The sequence below is a fragment of the Scedosporium apiospermum genome (assembly GCF_000732125.1).
Source record: "Scedosporium apiospermum strain IHEM 14462 chromosome Unknown SEQ_SAPIO_0113, whole genome shotgun sequence".
In the NCBI taxonomy this organism is placed as follows: Eukaryota; Fungi; Ascomycota; class Sordariomycetes; order Microascales; family Microascaceae; genus Scedosporium; species Scedosporium apiospermum.
This window is the reverse complement of record NW_015971814.1, coordinates 42,364-63,019: the sequence shown is the minus strand read 5'-3', so window position 1 is coordinate 63,019 and position 20,656 is coordinate 42,364. Positions and strand designations below refer to the sequence as shown.

Here is a 20,656-nt window from a genome sequence, read left to right as displayed (position 1 = left end):
GGCAGGTGTGATTTGAGGATTCTATGATGCCGTACTCCGGAGTATCACCCACGAAGTCCCGCTTGATCATGAGGTCCCGCTCGGTTACCAGTGTTGGGTACCCAGGAGGAGCTGGTATGGAGGAGGTATTCCCCCCCAACCCACACTGTTGACTCAGTGCTCGCAGTGCCTAGACAGGACAACTCAGCATGCCTTCCCCTAAGCCCATTCTCCGCTACTATAAATGTCACATACCTCATCGTGGCATAGGAGCGTAAATTCCTTGTGTGCCGTCCATTTCGCGTATCGCAGGGCGTCGAACGACACCCAAAACGCTACGCCGGCCAAGACGAGCGATAGGCAGGCTACAAGTGTGGCGACTAGCTGACAGCTCTTGAGCTTTCGAAGGTCGCCTAGTCGGCAGTTCTTTAAATAGGACACGGCTCTGTGCAGCTTGTTGAAGACCTCGAGTGCCAGGACGCGGGTAATATAAGCAGTGGACCTCACTACCCTGGTGATTACAGCTTTCGTGACCTCGTAAGAATTTGCAAGAGAAAGGTTAGTTGGCAAGATATGATCGAGAAAATCACCCAAGGACTGGGAAATAAGAAAGGAAGCCCTTCGAAAAGATTCCATGGCTTGACACTCGGTCACGACACGCCCAAAGAGATGTTTGTTACTCTCGAATTGTAAGACTATGCGGGTGAAGAGGGGTAAAAACATTGGTAGGAGCCTCAGCCTGGTCAAAGTGAGGCGGTCTGTGTAACCGTGATTCACCTGCATATCATGTGTTGGTACGGAGGCAGAATCGGCCAATTAGGAGGGGCGAGCGTACGAGATACGAGATGGTTCGAAAATCTAGTCAGTCAAGTAAGCAAATATGCCTTCCGGTTAGCCTCTTTTCCAGCCGGGCTAACGGTCATACATGAGCTACCTGGCTAGGGCTTAGAAATGGTTCGACGTGCGGGTTCAGCACTGACGGAGCGGTGAGCCACGAGGCGAGCCGGGGGTCTGTACATGTCTGACCGAGTACCAACCCGTGAAGCGAGAGCTTTAACTTTCTGCCGAAGTCTCTTTGCAGTGAAGTAACCGGTAACTGGTGAAGTAGTCTGCGAGAGCCCCAGGCGGAGAGGATCTGAAGATACGCTTCATCCCTTTCAATGCTGTTCAATAGGAGAAGATTTACATATAGGCCCAAGCGTCCTCACACGAGGAAGTGGGAGATGAGGTCCAATCATGATAGATATAGTCTTGGTTAATCAGAAGCCGCAACCCAAGATGTCTTACTCGATAATCTCCAGCCCCCCTTGGTTCAGAATTGAATAAAAGTTCCCTTTCTCCGGCAACTAATTCCTCTATACTCTTTCAATTGCCTTTACGTCCCCGTCGTCTTCGTCCCAGATAGCGGTGATGGGCAGCAGCTGGACGACGAGGGAGTAGAAAAATGGGCCGGGACATTCGGTGATAAGCTGAGACTTCACCTTCACCGGAAATGGTTTCATGGCTCAGATGGGAAGGTGACGGGCAACAGGGAGGCGAAGTAGGCACTTCACTTTGAATCCATCGTCAGACTTGGGCTGTGTTAGAGTGCCCGTAACCGGCCCGAAGAGCCGCCGAGTACGTTGTTCTCAGCTCTTGGACGATGAAAAATTGACTCGTCAATTTTCCAGATGCAGCCGTAAAAAGGCCACGCCTTTGTGTTACATTCGGACATTCTGATGTTTTTCCACTTGGCATTGATTATTGATTCAACCAAGATCTTGCAAGAAAAATTTCACCCACTGCTGAGATGACACGGAAGAACGTGGAACTGGAACAATCCTGAGTCGAGTCAGATGAGCAATCGTCTCAGGTAAAAATTGCAGGTCAGGAGCAACTTTGGCACCCAAATTGTGGCTGAGCATCAGGCAAGGATGCGGCCCGTACCTCCGATAACTCGTAGGACCATTGGGAAATTTTTCTGGATTACATCAAGCCAAGAGACCCATCGCTGTCCCCTTTACTCGGCGACTGTGTGCTTGACCGGGGTGAAATTACGCAAATCTATCTATCTGTCCTGGAAAGAAGCATTGATATTAATATCGTATGGCATCACTAAGCTGACTCAGTCGGCTTGCGCACTAAACCAGGCAACTTGCGGTGATCCAGAGCTCAGGATATCATATCCCCTCAATTCTGCATCCATCATGGATCTCAACGCCCAACACGACAAAGCGGTAGCTGACATCTCAGCTGCTGTCAAATCTCTTCACGCCCGCAATGAACCCTTCTACATCGTCGACAGTGCAAGCGAGACCGGTGTCGGTTCTTCTAATAACAGCGGCTCTAGCGGCGGCGGCGGCGGCGTCGACGTCAGCAAGCTCAACAATATTCTATCCATAGACCCCGCTGCAAAGATGGTCACCGTGGAGCCCAACGTGACCATGGGCGAACTTTTGCGCGCGACGCTCGAACACGAGTTACGGCCCGCCGTTATGATCGAGTTCCCGGAGACGAGGATAGGGAGGGCGTTCTCCGGGAGCATAGCCGAGAGCAGCTCTTTTAAACACGGCTACTTTTCCGATTCCGTGAGCTCGATCGAGATGGTCCTAGCTGATGGACGTATCGTGAACGCATCACTATTCGAGAACGGAGATCTGCTCAAGGGAGCAGCAGGGTCGATGAATACGCTGGGGGTTGTGACAAAATTGGAGATGACACTGGTCCCAGCTTGCAAGTTTGTCAAGGCGACGTACAACAACTTTAGAAGTCCAGGTGAGATGATAGATGCCGTACGTCGTTTCATGGAAGACACCGAGTACGAGTTCATCGATGGCATCGTCTTCTCGGAGACACACTGCGTCGCGATTACAGGGGAGCTCGTTGATGAAATCCCGCGGTCGTTCGAGCCTCAGAATTTCAGCGGATCGTGGGATCCGTGGTTTTATCTCCAGGTTCAACAAAGGACTGAGAGGTCCATGGTGGGCCTAAGCCCCATCGACTACATCCCCCTCACCGAATATCTCTTCCGGTACGACCGCGGCGGCTTCTGGCTCGGCAGCGAGGTCTTCAAGCGTTTCGGAGCTAATCCGTCAAATCGATTCACGCGGTGGTTCCTCCATCGCCTCTCAAGCGGGCGCAAGGGGCTCAAAGAGGCGCAGGAAGCGACATCTGCCTCCACCGTTATTATCCAGGACGTATCGCTACCGTTCGATACGGCAGCGGACTTTATCAGCAAAGCTACCAAGACTTTGGACATTTGGCCCATGTGGATCTGTCCTGTGCGAGACACACCGGCGCCGACGTTCCACCCACATGCAACTGATGCTGTTGGCCTGGCGATTCCAATGCTCAACATCGGCATCTGGGGAAAACCAAAAACCACTTCGAGTAAAGACCAAGGCTCGAAAGGGATTGTGCAGGTCAACAAGGATCTCGAAAATTGGGTGACCGAGCTCGGCGGGCGGAAGACACTCTGCACTCCTACATACTACACAAGCGAGCAGTTTTGGAAGTTGTACGACAAGGGGTCGTATGAGGCGCTTCGGCGGAAGTACGGCGCCACGGGGTTGCCAACCGTGTACGACAGAATCTCGGCTAGTGAAGCCTCTGGAAAGGGTCGATCTGTAACGTGGCCCTCGAGGTTCACAATATCCAACGATATGAAATTCGGCCAGGCCCAAAGATCTAGCGCCACCCGCTAGCCGAGAAAAAGAAGCTTGATGATATGTTTTGTTCAGGATGAGTTTGGAGTTGAAAGGTTTTGGGCATTATAGACAGGCATGAGGGACGTTCACGACGAGGTTCGCAAATAGCTACATTTACAGGTGGGGTTATACGATATCTTTAAATACTACGATTAAAGTCTAGTGATTTCCTAATAAATTTTTGCAATATAATCTAGAGGATACTAGGAAATAGAAGTGACATGAACACTTTGAACTTCATCATATCCGCCTTGTTATCTGGGCCATTCCCTCTTTTCAATGAGAAACCAAGAATCATGAAGGTGCGAGTTACAAAAGCACGCACTGGGTACATACTTTTACCCCTCCACATTTCACCATTTCAGCCACAAAGCCACAGCGATGAGGGGCAGTCGCAACCCACTTTTTTTTTTTTTTTATCTTCGATTTTATCCATCTCAAGGCACACCTTTGATCTCGTTGCGATCCGACGGTCGCTAAAACAGCAACGGCTCATTTCCTGAGCCTCGACCTCAAACTCGGTCTCGTCTTTCGACATCGGCCCTCTTTCCCCCCGAAAAAGACCACCTCCTACTCAAAAACCTTTGAATCCAGGCAAGACAACCCCACCAAGCCTACCCCACCATGTCGAAGCGGCCGGGCCAAGACGAAGCCGCGGCGGGCGGCGCCCTCAAAGACCGCGAGCGCCCCGAGCAGATGGACGTCGACGACAACAAGGACATGGGCGAATTCGCCGACGAGTTCGAAGATGAGTTTGAGAGCGAGGACGAGATCATGGAGGCCGGTGTCGATGGGCGTCCTGACGCCGAGCGCGAAGCCGAAGAGAAAAGTAAGTAGGATAGATATATTTATGAATACTTCCTTTCCACCTGTATTTATTTTCTACCCTTCTCTCATTGCTAATTATTTGTCCTTGCCTCTACAGACGCCATGAGCGTAGACCAAGGCACCTTCATCATCGGCCGCCACAAGCTCGAACCAGGCCAAGTCCTCGCCCCCGACCCAACCGCCTACGAAATGCTCCACTCCCTCAGCACCCCCTGGCCCTGCCTCTCCTTCGACATAGTCCGCGACCACCTCGGCGACAACCGCAAGGTCTACCCAGCGACGATGTACACCGTGGCCGGCACGCAAGCCGAGTCCTCCCGCTCGCGCGAGAACCAGCTCATGGTGATGAAGCTCAGCGGCCTCGGGCGCATGGAGCGCGAAGGCGAAGATTCGGACGACGAGGGCGATGACGACGACGATGAGGATTCAGATCCTATCCTCGAGAGCAAGACTATCCCGCTCAACTCGACGTCGAACCGCATCCGCGCGTGGCAGCCCAACAGCGGTGCGACTGCGACGGGCACGATGCCACAGACGTTAACGGCCGTGATGACGGAATCTTCCGACGTGTACATCCACGACGTAACCGCCCACCTCTCCTCCTTCGACAACCCCGGCCTCGTCATCTCCCCCCTCCAAAACCAACCGCAATACACCGTCCGCTCCCACAAATCCGAAGGCTACGCCCTCGACTGGTCCCCGCAATCCACCTCCGACGCGCGCCTCCTGACGGGCGACAACGACGGCCTCATCTACCTCACCTCCTCGACCAACGGCTCCTGGGCCACCGACGCGAAGCCCTTCAGGGGCCATAACAGCAGCGTAGAGGAGATCCAGTGGAGTCCCTCCGAGGCGTCGGTGTTCGCCTCTGCGTCGAGCGACGGCACGATTCGCGTCTGGGACGTGCGGAGCAAGAGTCGGAAACCAGCTATTACGGTCCAGGTGAGCGGGACGGACGTAAACGTCATGTCCTGGTCGAGGCAGACGACGCATCTCCTTGCCTCGGGCGCGGACGATGGCGTTTGGGCCGTGTGGGATCTGAGGCAGTGGAAGAGCGGGAGCGGAAAGCCGAGTCCGTTGGCGAGCTTCGATTATCACAAGGAGCAGGTCACGAGCGTCGAGTGGCACCCCACGGATGATAGCGTTATTGCCGTCGCGGCGGGCGATAATACCGTTACGTTGTGGGATCTTGCTGTCGAGTTGGATGATGAGGAGAGTAAGGATACGGCGGGCGTGCCGGATATCCCTCCGCAGCTACTCTTTGTGCATTATCATAATGAGGTTAGGGAGTTGCATTGGCATCCTCAGATTGTGGGGAGCCTTGTGGCGACGGGTGAGCAGTTTAGCGTCTTTAGGACGATTAGCGTGTAAGGGGCATGGATCACGGCTGTGTCTGGAGGAGGGATTGGATGGGTAGAATGGGGAACCAGGTTTAGATTGCATTGGAGGTATAATGAGCAAACAAAAAGTTACAGTCCTCTTTCAGTTCATGGCCATCATACTCCGTCGGTTTGCCCTGTCCCAGTGCAGGCAAGTCAGGAAAGTTCGGTCAGATGCCAGACCAGCCCTCGTAAAGAAAGCTGGCGACTCGAACGGACTCGACGGACGAGAAAAGCTTATGTTTCCCCTCGACCGCAACGAATTGACAAGAACACCCATACATATCCCAGTATATCAGGACGCAAAAACTCCAGAGGCTTCAACGTAGTGTAGTATTGAACAAAGTATGATGCACCCTCCACAAAAACGCCTTCGCTCCCATCTGCAACAATTCCTCCCAATGCACACACAAAAGTTTCCCGAGTCTATGTCTGGTCTTCCTCTAATCAAAAAAACTCCCCTCCCTTTCCACACTCGACCCAGGCTCCGACTCCCTCTCTCGTGTCGTGTTTCTAATACATGTACAGTCTACCCAATCCCTTCATACTCATACATACATACATACACACAGCTCCGGAAACGTCCCATCCTCAGAGCAGCCTCCTCCTCCCCCAAAAACAAAAGCAAAGACGCTTCCCAGCCTTAGCCCAAAAGCCCCATCAGCTCCCGAGCGCAGTCACGAGCGTCCCGCATTTCCCGCACAGGAATCTCTGCTTCCCGTTAATCTTCTTCGCCTTAAAATCCCGGTTACCGCACTGCACGCACGCCGTCTCCTCGCCCTCGTCCGTCAAGTACTCTGACGGCGAGTCCGAGTCATCCGGGTCGGTGTGGTGCTGGTGGTGTGACGATCGCCGTCGAGAGGAGGCTTCTCCTTCGCTTCTGTACTTGAGCGGGTAAGGGTGGGCGTCTAGGGCTTTGCCGTTGGCACCCTGGGATTGAATCTCGAGCGGCGACTCAATACCTGACGTAGTAGTTGAGCGGCTGGCACGTCGTCTCGCGCTGATGACCAGATCCTCGCTCGAAACCGCATCGCTCACGGGAGAGACGGTACCCTTCTCCTTGGCTCCCGTCCCAGTACCGCCGTTCGTCTGCGTTGCGCTAGCTGTCCGTCTGCCCTTGAAGCGCGACGTAATGTTCCATAGGGCATGTGTCCGTCCTCCGCCACCCCCTCCGCTCTCCGGTTTAGGCTCCTCAACCTTTTCGTCAATCGGCTTAAACGTAAAGCCCGGAGCTGGAGGGCCCTGCGGTCCATCTCTTGAGGATGTCCTCTCGGACGTGGGACTGGTTGCGAACGCGCTTCGAGTACTAGGCGAAGCAGTGTACGGCTGCCGTCTCGCCTCGGATGCCAGATTCGCCAATCCTACGTTGATCGGCGGCGCCTTTGGCGCTCCTCGGGAGGAAGGCCTTGACCGTGAGCTGTTCACAGCAGTTATGCTCGTGCCGCCAGCCGAGCCCGTACGGCTGGGCTCAACGTCCTGTCTCCACGATAATATCCGATCCGACGAGGCACCCGGCCCTGCCCCAGTCCCCGCTCCTGCTCCTGAGGCAGCGGTTGAAGTAGCAGCGGGATGGGACATGGACGTTCGCCTCGAGTGAGGAATGCTGTTGCCGCTCGTCCGGGTGACAACACTACCACTCCGAGCCAGAAGGCCACCAGCAAGCTTCTTCGAAAAAGTCGACCCCGTCTCCCAATTCTCGTTCCGGCGCTTCTGGAAGGCGCAGTCTTGACGGAAGACCTTGATGACGCCCGTGCGATCGCTCGTCACGATAATGTTTCCGTCATAGTGGGTGGATCTAGCAATATACGCGGGGGACTCCTCAGGCTTCCGCAAGTGGGCCAGCGCTTCGCTGGTGCTCAGATCCGAGAAGGCAGTTTGGCTCGCGTTTGTCTCTTCTCTACTGAGAAGAGTAACCGGGGGCGGGTTGCAAAGGTCGTAGATCGGATCACCGGACTGGCCGAGAAGTTTCCGCGTAGCAGTCGGCGCGAAAATGGCCGCCGTCAACATCTCAGTGTGAGCGTCGAACGACTCATAGGGCCGCTTGTCCTTGCTCTCAGCATCTGCGGTGCTCACGGACCATATGTACGCCCTTTTGTCTTCGCTTCCGCAAATGATGTACTGGCCATTGTCGCTGAAGCTAGCGCGCATCTGCGTAAACTGGTTCTCGTGCCCCTTGAACTTGGCAACGAGGCACTTGTCTTTGAGGTTGTAAACGCGTATACGGGAATCCGTAGACGTCACCAAGACTTTAACGTCGCCCTCTCCCCCTTCGACAGGGATCGGCATCGCCTGCAGACCCGTAATCTTGCTTCCCTTGGCATTCTTGCCGCGGGAGGACCTCACATGAATCTGCGTGTGGTACTTGAGACCGTCGGTCTCGTAGAAGAGGCAGAGTCCGTGGAGCGTCCCGGCAATGCAGGTGGTCCCGTCCGGACTGAAGGCAACGGCCGTGACCACCTCGGGCAATTGAGCCGAGTAGGCGACGGACTTGTCTGGGATACTCCAAAGCCTCAGGGTAGAGTCGACGCTGCCAGCAACGAAGAAGCGATCGTCGCGAGGGTGGAAGGCTACGCTTGCAACTGGTTCCTTGTGCTGAAAGGCACACAGGCACTCATTTCTGCTCATATGCCACAGACGCACGGTCCTGTCCATGGCGGTTGACAGAAGGAAGCTGTTCTTGCTCCAGCTCAGATCTAAGACCTCTCCCGTGTGGCCCTTGAATTCACGAATAGGCTTGCTCCGAAAGACCGGCGCACTGAGCTTCTCTGCGCCCGAGTCGTCAATTTCCTCCTCTTCGTGGAGCTTCCGGTCTTCGTGGGTGGCAAGGACGGCAAATACCCGGACGACCTGGTCGCGACCGCCAGCGGCAAGGTATCTACCACAGTTACTGAAGGCCAAGGCCCAGACGGCTCCGCCAGTATCCTGACCCTCCTTTCCGTGACCAGGCAGAGGCACGGATGTATTCGGTTGGCTGTCTTCTTGATCCTTCTCGTCCGATTTTGGCGGTAGCGTGCCAGCTAGCTTCTGGGCAAGAAAGACATGGTTGAATTCGCGCGTCTTCTTGTGGTGTCTCTTGAACTTGATATAGCGAGGAGGTTCTTTATGGTGGGGGATGTAGACGTAACCGCCGCCAGAGGAAGTGAATACTCTCGCATTGGTACCGTCGGTCCTCTTCTCGCTCGTGTCGGAATCATCATCGTCGATGAGGTCATCTTTCTTCTTCCCGCCGCGCATACTGAGCAGGCCAAGAAACGACCCCTTCCTATTGAGAGAATGTGGTTAGCACAGTATCACATCCAGGATGACCACCTAGCTTCTAGTGTATGAAATAGAAGGGGATGAAAAGGTAAGATGTACTTCTTCTGGCCGTCGAGGGCGCCGGTCGACTGCTTGAAAGCAGCGTCAGGATCGGCTCGACTATCGTTTACGGGACTCTCTGGTGGAACCGAACGGCCGCGAATGGATTTAGCAGAGTCGGCGGTGGTTTTTAGGAGGATATGCTGTTACAATCACCAGTCACCAAGTCAGCAAGCCATTCCCTCGTATTCTAGCCGAAGCGGAGAGATCCAAGTATGGTTGGCGAACCTGGGAAAGAGGATCTAGAGGACTCGAGGACGCATTAAAAGGGGCCGTCGAAGATCTCGTAACCGGTCTCGCCTCCTTGGCATCCTTGCTCGTAGACTTTGTTGACTTGGTTGAGAGGCGCTTCCCGTTCGTGGGGGAGATAATCGGGGCTGCAAGAGGAGGAGGGCTTGAATTAGCAAGATGAAACGACAGGATTCTATCCGGGAAAGAGGTATGCAGAGAAAGGGGCGGAGGAATATAGCGGCAGACGCAAACCCGAGGCTTCAAAAAGGCCCCATGTGGATGGATCGCACCCCACCAGGTCACGAAAGACAATGAGTAGCGGGAAAGCGGTGAGTAGGGATATTGAGACATACAAGGAAGGTCAGTCGTAGTCCGCGATTTTAGACTCTTAGACCGTGAGAGGCTTCGGCCGAGCTTCTTGGTGTTGATGGTAACATTCGTCTCAGAGGTCGGGCTCGAGGGATGGTTGGGCGCGGAGGTAAAGTCGGCGCCAACAGGCACTCGAGAGGCTTTGGAGACGGACATCTCCCATGATTCGGGGCTAGCGGCTCTTGGATCAATGTAGCGAAGATATGTTGGATGCCTGCCTACTCAGGGTTCGGTTTGACGCAAGCGCATCCGGGGTAAGCTGCGGACAGCCGCAGGCGCAGCGATCCGAGTTCGCGACGTATACGAGACTTGCGTACGCAGGAGGATAAGTGGATGGGTCCAAAGGTGGGCGGGCGGGCTGAGCAAGCTGGTCAGCGGCGGTGTGAGGCGGGAGGTGGGACGTAAGGGCTAGGCCAATTGAGGAGGCTAGCTGACAGCGTAGGTGTTGGAAAGGAATCGAGTTCGGGGACGAGATCAAGAACGACAGACTCGAGCGGTGTCTATGTACTGTAAAATGGGATTAAAACTGATGAAAGGAATGATCATATCCAGTGCAAGCAAGTCGGTGTCGATTGGGATTAGAAATGGCAGTCGATTCTCGAGGAAGGAAAAGCATGGGCCATCGACCAGGGGCATATAGGGGAAGCTGATGAGTGATGGTTCAATTGTTGCGACAAGATTCGGTGGGTCTAGAACCGTTTCGGGGTGTTAGTGGCGACGAGAGCTGGTGAACGATGGAACATGAAGGGAACATTGGAGTAATCAGAGGGATCAATTGATAAAGCTTCAAATTGCTCGAGCAGGGATCTCGGGTCCATGACCCATACGAGGCGATGGAAATAAACTAAATGCCAGGAAGGAGCACAGACGAAACTCTTCGCCTCAGCTTCTCCTCAGGAAGTACAGTGTAGCAATGTACAAGAGTACCGTACCTCAGTACCGTCGTCCGTCCACACTAGTTAGTGCCTGGCAAATAGGACAGAGCCTCCCTGACCAGGTGTCCTGTGCTCGAAGGTTTAGAAGACCTTGAGCAGAGGAAACCACCAAACACGGAATCGTCAAAATCAATTTGACCCAGACCGATTCTTCCCTCCCCTTCGACAAAGCACACTTGTACGAAGTACTGTACTTTCCAACTGTACAAACAACAGTCAAAGTACAATCAAGAATTGTACAAAGGTACTCGCCTTGGCTGACGTGATATTGTGATCTTCCCACAGTCTCGGTGCGCTGAAGGAAAGAGCAAACCCGACTCTCGACGCCGCAATCAGGTGGTGATGGTACGTGTAATAATGAAGGTAATAATCGCTTATTCTAGGCTGCCGCCAAACAACACCTTGACACCAGGCCAACCTTGAAACCTGGAAGGGAAGTTGAACCAGTGTGTCGGATCGGGGTGGGACAGAAAGGGAGGTCAAGGTCTTGAGGTCTCGGGTTCTCAACAACCCTTGCTGAAGGGATCAATTGTCTTGGGGGTTTGGGTCTGTATCGGTATGTATACAAAGGAATATGAGGTATTCAGAGACGAGGATCATGTGAAGATTATCAGAGCAGGACATGCTCATCCTGATGCTAAAGTCGCAATCAAAAATGGAATTTATTATTTTTTTTTCCAGTTGATCCTCTTTTTCCCTCGAAGTTAGAGGACCTACCCTCCAGTATCCTCGACAGGGTTCTGGTCCGGATGACCCGGAAGCAGCGGCACTCAAAGCCCTGGCTTCAACTTTTTGTTGATAGTTTAGTTGGTTCGATACACAAAAACAGCAATCAGCCACTGGGCTAATTTCAATTACGCTTACAATCACCAACGGTGAAATCAAATATTCTCGTGCTGTCATGAACCACAAGGCGATAATGACAGGCAGCCATGGACTTATGATCTGCCATCCGTGGATCGACTCTCGGCTCCCTTGCACATCAATATCAATCCCTCAGCATGATGTGAAAAGTCAAGAGTGCCTTCTACGAAGTACTCCGTACTCCGAACACTGGAGGTGTGAAGTGCACTCCACCACATGATCAGTACCCAGCGGTAGTAAGCGGCAGCTGCATTGTGGTCAAGGAGGCTATTCCAGATTTGTGGCCTCTACAAGCTATAAATGTGCCTGTCGGAGGCACCATGACGTCGATTATGATCTTTGAATTCGGATGGAGATATTCAGACGAATGTAAATTTTGCTTTGTAAATTACTTGGTCCCCCTCAGTACGGAGTACTCTATTACCATTACCTCGCCACCCATCAGAATACCCTATCCAAATACCTGGGTGATAGGTGGGATGCTAGTTTATAAAGAACAAGCATGCCCCTTTCCGACGAAACCATCTCCATTGGGGCAGGTTCCCAACCCGTTTTGGGACCCGAATCGTGTGGCGTGTGGGCCGTGGCAAACAACAGAAATAACCAGATGCATGGCAAACCCTCGAGACAATCCTACGATAGAGCGACTGCAGATCCAGCCAGACCAAGAAGAATCTCCGTGTCTCGCGTTTTCGAGCTAATCTTAAGTTTAGCGTCCCCTTTCGAACTATCAGGAGCTGTTCCGGCGGTGCTCCGAGTCAAGGGATCAAAAACTGCATTTAGTCTTAATGTGACTGTTCATGCACGTGGAGGCTCCCAAGGCCAGACTGACTGGAAACCTCTAATAGGTTCTCGTGGATGCCAGGAGATGCGAGCAGAGGTGGGCAATGTTAGTTTATGAAGGCAATAATGAACTACCAATATCCCGAAAACGCATGTGGGAATTGGATTTTCTTCTTTTTTTTCCTTTTCTGCAAAGTCAAATCATGTTCGACATTCCAGAAGAGCTCTCAGGCTTCATGATATGGATTGATCAATCTAAAAAATTACCAGCACCGTTAGGCTTCGGATGATGGACACCGTTATCCTCAACATCGAGATTCCCAACTCGAGTCATCAAATCCTCCCGGCACCGCATATTGTTACAACCTTTCAGTTCCGCAGTAAAATTAGCCAAGTTAAACCAAAAAAGCTAATTTTGGACTTTTGTCGATGTTCTTCAAGTTTCTCGATATAAGGAAGGGGAAGCCAGAAAAAAAAATTAAACTATTGATATTTTTCCAAGACAAGAGAAAACCGCCTCCGACTAAATTAAACTAACGTCCATTTCAAACCCGACCTGTTCAAGGTTGCCCCGCGCCCCACCATTTGACCTGATCAGCATCACTCAACTCTTGTTTTTGAGCAAGCGCGAAACCTCAACCCACCTCGATCCCAAAAGCAACCCCCCCCCTTCCCCAAAGAAAGAAAGAACCCAACATCGAATTCACTGACGATGAAACTACTACGCACCTCGCGTGCCGGAGACCTCTCCGAGCACGCCCTAACCCTCCAAGCCGAAGAATCCGACGATCTCTGGAATGCCTACAACATCATCCTCCCCAAGGACGTCGTCCGCGCCGAAACCACCCGCAACGTCTCGCACACCACGGCCCTCGGCGCCACCCAAACCCAGCGCGTATCCTGCATCCTCGCCGTCACCGTCGAGTCCACCTTCTGGGATCCCACGGTCCCCGAGCTCCACGTAAAAGGCCGCATCGTGACTGAGACGTCGGTGGCGAGCCTGGGCCAGTACCACACCCTGCGACTGCAGGTGGGGAAACCCTTCACGATCGATCGGGTCGACGGATGGGATACGGTGTCGAAGACGATGCTGAACGAGGCCCTGCGTGTGGATAAAGACGGCGCCGTGGCGGCCGTCGTGATGCAGGAGGGTTTGGCGAATATTTGCCTCGTTACCGAATCGCGGACGATTCTGCTACAGAGGCTGGAGCGCAAGGTTCCCAGCAAGAGGGATAACGCGAAGCATCTCTCCGAAAGCATGCGCGGGTTCTTCGACCTCGTTCTTACGAATCTACTCCGCGAGATCGATTTCGAGCAGCCGCGGCCTCTACTCCTCGCGAGCCCCGGGTTTGTGGCGGCGGATTTTAAGAGCTACATCGGCTTGCAGGCCGTCAAGGCTGAGAGGCCCAACAAGATACTCCTCGCGATGATGAACAACGCCACGACGCTACATTCTCCCAGCGGACATCTGCACAGTCTCAACGACGTGCTCAAGAGCCGCGAGGTCACCGCCACGATGAAGGACATGCGCTTCACGAGAGAGGCGCAGTACATCAACCAGTTCTACGACATGCTACGGAAAGAGGACAGCCGCGCGTGGTACGGCCCCACGAGCGTCGAGAAAGTCATCAACGAGGGCGCCGTGGGCGTCGGCGGCGTGCTGCTCATCAGCGACTCGCTCTTCCGCAGCCAGGATACGGAGACGCGCAAGAAGTACGTGGCGCTTGTGGAGAAGGTTTCGGGCGGTGGTGGAGAGGCGCGCATTCTCAGCAGCGCGCACGAGTCGGGGCAGAGGTTATCGATGCTGGGGGATATCGCGGCGATTCTTACGTATCCCGTTTATGAGCTTGAGGAGGACGAGGAGGATGAGGCGCGGGCGGTGGAGAATGAGGTTGAGCGGCCGCTGGAGGGTAGCATAATATGACGACGATTAAAATGGATGAGATGATACCCGTGCATGATAGATAGATATATATATATATATATTTTTTTTTTCCCTTTTTATTACCTTGTCCCCTAGTTGATGATTCAAGAGCTCCCCTCTCGTGGGTGTTGGCTTGACTCGAGCTACCCCGCACTTATTTTTTGATACCCCGCCATGCCATGCCATGCCACAATTGCATCGCCATGTGCTGCCATTTGACAATGACATCACACTCGGAGACGGAAAAGCTTCCATGTCCTGCCTGACGAGCTCCATGGTTTAATCTTCCACGCGAAGGAGTCTTTTACCCTTTGGACTAAGCACTATTGATTCGAAATCCACGGGCATTATCGGCAGTTTCACGATCATCTATAGGCTTTTTTTTGCAGGAAGCAAACAAAAAGACGCCCGATGCATGTCGGACTTAGGGGTTAAGACGGCAACAAGAGGAACAAGAGGAACAGGGAAAGATCTCCCCACCCACCTAGTTTCGGAATCGCCATCATCGGCATCCATGTCAAAAGGGATTGATCCTCTCGAATGGACCCCCATCAATCATGATGCCTCATCCTCAATGTAATCAATGCTTTGTAATGCCACATTCACTTCGCCCCTGGGAAACCACAAAGGTCGATGTCCGTTATTGTCTCGCTGCCTCCTAAGATGACGTGCCCGCGGGGTCCTAGCCATATTCGGCCATCGTCTCGGGTTCCGCAAGGAGCGGGAGTAGCATCGAACTACGTTGGGAGGAGCCTCGACTCCGGCAACGGCAATGTCAATGGCAATGGCGACAACCTTTAGCAAGCCTGGATTTTCCCCCACCCCATCCCGGACTCGGCGTGCTTTTCGACCTTTCTTACAAATCGATCTACGACAGCTAAAGTATTAAGCTGGCCCTCTGCCCCCTCGACTCGTTTCTGCATAGACCAGAAGTTTCCTCGACTTTCTTTCAGAATTTGATCAAAGATTGTTTCCCTCTGTGTGAACTTTAACATTGACCCCCCTCTCAACTTTCCCCAGCGCGAATCAACACAATGTCCGCCCTCACTCTCCAATCCAAGTTTAAGCTAAACAGCGGCCACGAGATCCCCCGCCTCGGCTACGGCGTGAGTTTTACCCTTCCCCCACTGCCCGCGTGATACTCTTTGTCTTCTCATCCGAGCTTGCTAACATTATTTTGCCGTAGCTTTGGGAAACGTAAGACCTTCGTTACTCGCCCATACATACCTTTGATTTAATCACCAATAGATCAGTGTTCCTAACATTGAGTGTCTGTAAATAGTCCCGCCGACAAGGCGCAGGAAGTCACCATCGACGCCCTTAACCACGGCTATCGTCATGTTAGCGAACCCCCACCCCTTTAAATCCAATCTCCCCCAATCTCCTGTTTTCTCCTCCCCTCGAATTACTAACAACTCCCCCTCCCATACCTCCAGATCGATGATGCCGCCGTCTACAGAAACGAAGCAGGAGCCGGCGCCGCCGTCCGCGCCGTAAGCGCCACAATCCCCCGCTCCGAAATCTTCTTCACCTCCAAAGTCCCCGGCCGCGGCCTCAACTACGCCGACGCCAAGGCCCAAGTCGACCGCACCCTCAAGGAGACGGGCCTCGACTACATCGACCTGATGCTCCTGCACGCTCCTTACGGCGGCTCCGAGGGCCGGAAGGGCGCCTGGAAGGCTCTCGTCGAGGCCGTCGAGGAAGGGAAGGTCAAGTCCATCGGCGTGAGCAACTACGGCGTTCATCACCTCGATGAGTTGGAGAGGCATATTGCCGAGTTGGAGGAGGAGAGGGGCGGGAAGGGGAAGGGAGGGGTTTTGAGTGTGGGGCAGTGGGAGATTCATCCTTGGCTTCCGAGGAATGACATTACGGAGTGGGCGAAGAAGAGGAATGTTGCAGTGGAGGCGTATAGTCCGCTCGTGAGGGGGAAGAGGTGGGGTGAGAAGGCTGTTGTGGAGCTGGCGAAGAAGTATGGCAAGACGGAGGCGCAGATCTTGTTGCGGTGGAGCTTGGATAAGGGCTATATCCCGCTTCCTAAGAGTGTTACTCACTCTAGGATCTTGGAGAATGCTGATCTGTACGATTTCCAGCTTACGCCTGAGGAGGTTGCTGGCTTGGAGACGACGGAGTATTCTCCTGTTTGCTGGGATCCTACTGTTAGCCCCATCGATGGCTAAGACGAAGATGCCTCAAATCCATTGAGCATTTGCAAAGCTTGTTAGAATAGACTAGACGACAGATTGGTCTAGAAATCAAAAGTTCCAGGAATATGTCACGCTTGTCCTCGTCTCTCTCTCTCTCTCTTTAGAGGAACAATTGTTGCTTGTCCTCTCTCACCGAAACGGGATGGGAGATCACGCCTCCCGTCTAAAATTCTAACTGATTAAACCAAATAGATTCCACACCAACCTGAGGCCAAGGGGAATGCCATTATTGGGTTCCGCAGAACTGGGGCAGCGCCTTCGCAACATCGGCATCTAGACACTCCTTGGCCACATCAAACTTAAACTGCCTCCCCGCAACGTCAAGACTGTTCTTCGCCAAGATCGTCGCATATATAGCCAAACCCGTCGCAATGACAGTCAACACGGCAACATACAAAGCGACGCACTTCTCAACAACACCGAACCTCCTGCCCAGCAAATTCTTCTGAAGACCCTCCTCCGGCTCATTCATCACGGCAATGAGGCGCTCGATATTGGGCCCCCAGCGGCGGTAACTGGCGAGGTTAAGACACCGCTGACGCCCACACGTGCCGAGCTCGTAAAAGTCACGCGGCGGGCGCTGCCCGTCCAGGAACTCGCGCGTCCTCCTATCCGAGGGTCGGAAGAGGAGGACGAAGCTATCAATTGCCTCCTCGATGATGGCTTTCGGGAGGATGAATTCCTCGGCGGGGTCTCTGGACTCGAGATGGTGCTTGAGACAGAAGAGGTGTTCATAGAACATGATCCTCTTGGCTTCGACGTCAATCTGCAGATGTTCCATTAGGTTATCGGTCCACCGCACAGTGTACCCGTGGCGATCGCAGATGTTGGCCATGGAAATCCCCGGCGGGATATCCCTCCTCTCGGTAGGAAACGCCGTCTGCGTCTTGAACTCGGCCGCCACGGCATCCTTGAGTGACTTGTCATTCGGCCACGGTAGGCAGCGGCTATGCACGTCTGGCTGTGACGAGTCGATGGCGATTGTGAGAAGCAGCCTACTGGCCAATTCCAGCGATGAGGCAAATTTCTCCGCGGAGGGAACACTTGGCGGCGGCCCCGTGCGCGTCCCGGCATTCCGGGTCCCCGCCCCCGCATTCTGCACCACCCCGGCGGCCGCGTTGCGCATTTCTTCCTGCAGCTGCCTGACTAGGTCCGATTTGGAGGCATTCGGATTTTGTCTCAACTTTTCAACGATCCGCAGCGCCGCGTCGCGGTCAGTCAGGGCGAAGCGCTCCTTGTGCCCGTTCTTTTCTAGGCTGGAGAGTTGCTTTATCATGTAGGTCCTGTATCGCACGCTGCGGGCCGCGTTGAACGGCGAGTCGTGCAGTCGAGGCCATATTTCATTTTGTAATGTTGTCAAGGAGACCAAGTTCGCTGGGATGGGCTCTGCACGAGGCATGTGAGGTTATCGTGGAGGTAGGTAATCGGGATTGGGTGGATTCTCAGTGTTATAGATGTTGCGGGGCGTCTTGACTTGGCCAAAATTGAGGGAAAGCCGTCCCTCCCGCAGAGAGGGATGCAAGGATAATTGAATCTTCGCGACCCTACAGGCAGGAAACATACTAGGGCTAGTTCATTGGCTAGGGCCTGCATTTCCAAGGCGAGCGTGACGAACAGGGGCGTTATCCAAACGCCGGGGCAGGCTGAGGCTGAAGCTGAATATCCCCTCCCCCCCCAAAAACCCTTCCTGCGTCGTCATCCTGTCAAGAGACTGAAATATGTATTAACTCTTCTTGCCTGCGCAATCGCCTCCATATGCCATTTATCGACCCTATCTTTAGATCAAGAGCGACCTGTGCATCAACAGATAATCGATCCGCTCGCTTTGCCTTATATCACCCGACTCCGACATCCCCGGACCTGGGCGGATCCGAGCGTAAGCTCCTCGTAACAATGCCTCAGGGCGCACAGGCCTCTCCAAAGCCAGCGGCGCCTTTCGACCAGAGCTCACAAAGCAATGGAGACGCCAACATCGCAGCAGGCCGATCCGCGACGAAAAGTAGAATTCCGACCAGATGGCTCAAGCTCTCCATCTTCAACAGATTCAACAAAGATCCCGACCCGGGCCTTACCCCAGAGCCGGACCCGGACTGGGTTCAGTGGGAACAGGCCGCAATCCGTTGCGGTGACTCACGGGAGGCAATGTTTAGAGAACAGGATTTCTGGTGCCTAACCGCCGAGGGAAGCAAGCAATATTACGTGTCGGTCTTGGAGGAGGACCAGGTCTGGTCTTATGCTTCCGATAATGCTAGATGGGCCAGGGCTAAGAGCACAATGAGGATGCTTCTGGCCGACCTGAAAGATTGGGATGTTGAGTACAGAGATACACAGCTCCGAATGGTAGCTAGGAAACCCCGAGACACGGGATCGCCGACCGTGACGCTGATTCCGTGCGTGCTCCTGTCCTGCGACCGGAAGTCCTTGCGGAGAGTTAAAAATGGAATCGCGCGGTTGAGTTGGTCTAGGCCCGATGTCCAGGATTACACTCTCATCCTAGTATCCGGCCTGGAAGGTGGGACGAAAGTGGTCGCTCCGATGCAGATCAGGGACCTGGACATGGGCGAACCTATACGCATCTCCGGCTTCGAGGACGATCTCCATATCCATATCGAGGGCTTCACTCGGCTCGCTCGCTTGGTTGCCACCCCTCTCTCTTTGACGCCATCCCCGGCTGAATCTCACGGCCTTTTCTGTGTCGCAAGCGTTACGAACTTTGAGAAGAGGCTCCTGTCGCAGTGGATATCTAGAATCGGCGGCCTGTTGTACGTGGAGGACAGCGAAGAAGAACGAATCCTCGCGTTGACCGCCGGGCACGGCATGTTGAAACACTTTGTCCAATTACGAAAACCGAGCGAAGAGGTGTCCTCCCGTACTACTCTGCGCCATAAACACACGACAAACTTCCCTCGCGACCCTAACCGTCTGGGGTACACAGACATCAAACGCATGCACTGGGTGAAGGACGGAGTCTTTCCGTCCCAGATTTCCTTCCTCACGACGCTGGAGCCACCGCAAGAAGAAGAGAATTCACGCGATGCACGAAAGTATCTCCCGTACTCCCTCGGCTGGACCGAAAGAGCACACGACTTCGGCCTCCTCGAGCTGCCGCCGTCGCTCTTGGCCGCATTCGGAGTTCCTCTGGTCGGTAACAAGCATCTCAACAAACTCTGGAGTTCTGCGGGGTTCACGGTCGAAATGGATTCTCTTCGTCTTAATAAAGACGAATTCGGATTAAATCCGCGCCGGATACAGGAGGTTGGTATCCTGCTGAGACCGGGCCAGACGGTCTCAGCCCGGCTCATACCCGGAGACCATCAACTGGTCATATCGGAGATGGTATTCGATGTCCAGAGACTCATGCTGTCCCGGCCATTAGGTGAGTTAATCTCTCTTTGCCCGTACTTACTTCGTGCTAGCTTTGCGAGTTACTAAAGCGCCGTCTAACGGTTTTCTTAGCCCAAGGAGTTTCGGGATCGTGGGTCGTCAAGAACGGCGTCTGGTACGGCATGATAATCGCCATCTATGACCCGGAACCAGCAGCTCTTATGACAACCAGCATGCAGCTGATACAAGATATCTACTCGCTATTCGGCGGTTATGTTGTCCCTGGACGGAGGGAACCCCGGGTTATCAGACCTGCACAATGGAAGGACGTTTTAAGGCTGATTTCAAAGAAGCACGAAGTGGTAGAGAGAGCGGCGGGCTATCTCCACGGCTAGGGGATAGCGCCTGCGCCGCAAACGCCAGGAAGGGGATGCGGTGAATGGAATCTTTTTTTTGGGGGGGGGCGGAGGGGGGGGGAGAGCGCTGTTTTCAATGTTGGGTCATTTCGAGGCAAGGGCGACAAACATCTCCATCGATTTCAATTGCTTCGGCAAGTACCGCTGCAATCTGGATTACTCCAAATATTTGATCTTTAACTTTATACTTTAGAATATCCTATTTTATTTATTTTTATTTATTTATTTATTTTTTTTTTCTCTCCTTCCACCCATCTTGCTCTTTTCGTTCTCCTCCTACGTCATTGTTCCTGATCTTCAGTGCCTGTCATAACTTTTCAGGTCGCAAATGTCTTGCAGAGTGCTGAAAATAGGTTCAACCAGGACCCTGACAACAA

The 20,656-nt window shown here is 53.5% G+C and overlaps 4 protein-coding genes and 3 pseudogenes across 4 annotated transcripts; 5 read left to right on the top strand and 2 right to left on the bottom strand.

The window, feature by feature from the left end:
• Nucleotides 1-2,165: 2,165 nt before the first annotated feature.
• SAPIO_CDS7932 lies at nt 2,166-3,662 on the top strand (annotated as a pseudogene; the record flags this gene model as incomplete).
• Nucleotides 3,663-4,289: 627 nt separating this feature from the next.
• On the top strand, nt 4,290-5,864 carry SAPIO_CDS7931 (Ribosome assembly protein rrb1; the record flags this gene model as incomplete). Its single annotated transcript, XM_016789691.1, has 2 exons — nt 4,290-4,494; nt 4,591-5,864. The coding sequence occupies 2 exons, from the start codon at nt 4,290-4,292 to the stop codon at nt 5,862-5,864; spliced, it is 1,479 nt and encodes a 492-aa protein (XP_016640671.1).
• Nucleotides 5,865-6,532: 668 nt separating this feature from the next.
• Nucleotides 6,533-9,985, bottom strand: SAPIO_CDS7930 (WD repeat domain-containing protein; the record flags this gene model as incomplete). The annotated part of the gene is made up of 4 exons (XM_016789690.1): nt 6,533-9,134; nt 9,230-9,372; nt 9,458-9,606; nt 9,814-9,985. The coding sequence occupies 4 exons, from the start codon at nt 9,983-9,985 to the stop codon at nt 6,533-6,535; spliced, it is 3,066 nt and encodes a 1,021-aa protein (XP_016640670.1).
• Nucleotides 9,986-13,123: 3,138 nt separating this feature from the next.
• SAPIO_CDS7929 lies at nt 13,124-14,335 on the top strand (annotated as a pseudogene; the record flags this gene model as incomplete).
• Nucleotides 14,336-15,369: 1,034 nt separating this feature from the next.
• SAPIO_CDS7928 (uncharacterized protein) lies at nt 15,370-16,512 on the top strand (the record flags this gene model as incomplete). Its single annotated transcript, XM_016789689.1, has 4 exons — nt 15,370-15,441; nt 15,522-15,532; nt 15,618-15,675; nt 15,772-16,512. The coding sequence occupies 4 exons, from the start codon at nt 15,370-15,372 to the stop codon at nt 16,510-16,512; spliced, it is 882 nt and encodes a 293-aa protein (XP_016640669.1).
• Nucleotides 16,513-16,765: 253 nt separating this feature from the next.
• On the bottom strand, nt 16,766-17,938 carry SAPIO_CDS7927 (annotated as a pseudogene; the record flags this gene model as incomplete).
• Nucleotides 17,939-18,432: 494 nt separating this feature from the next.
• Nucleotides 18,433-20,258, top strand: SAPIO_CDS7926 (uncharacterized protein; the record flags this gene model as incomplete). Its single annotated transcript, XM_016789688.1, has 2 exons — nt 18,433-19,915; nt 19,996-20,258. 2 exons carry the CDS (start codon nt 18,433-18,435, stop codon nt 20,256-20,258), a joined length of 1,746 nt encoding a protein of 581 aa, XP_016640668.1.
• Nucleotides 20,259-20,656: the final 398 nt, after the last annotated feature.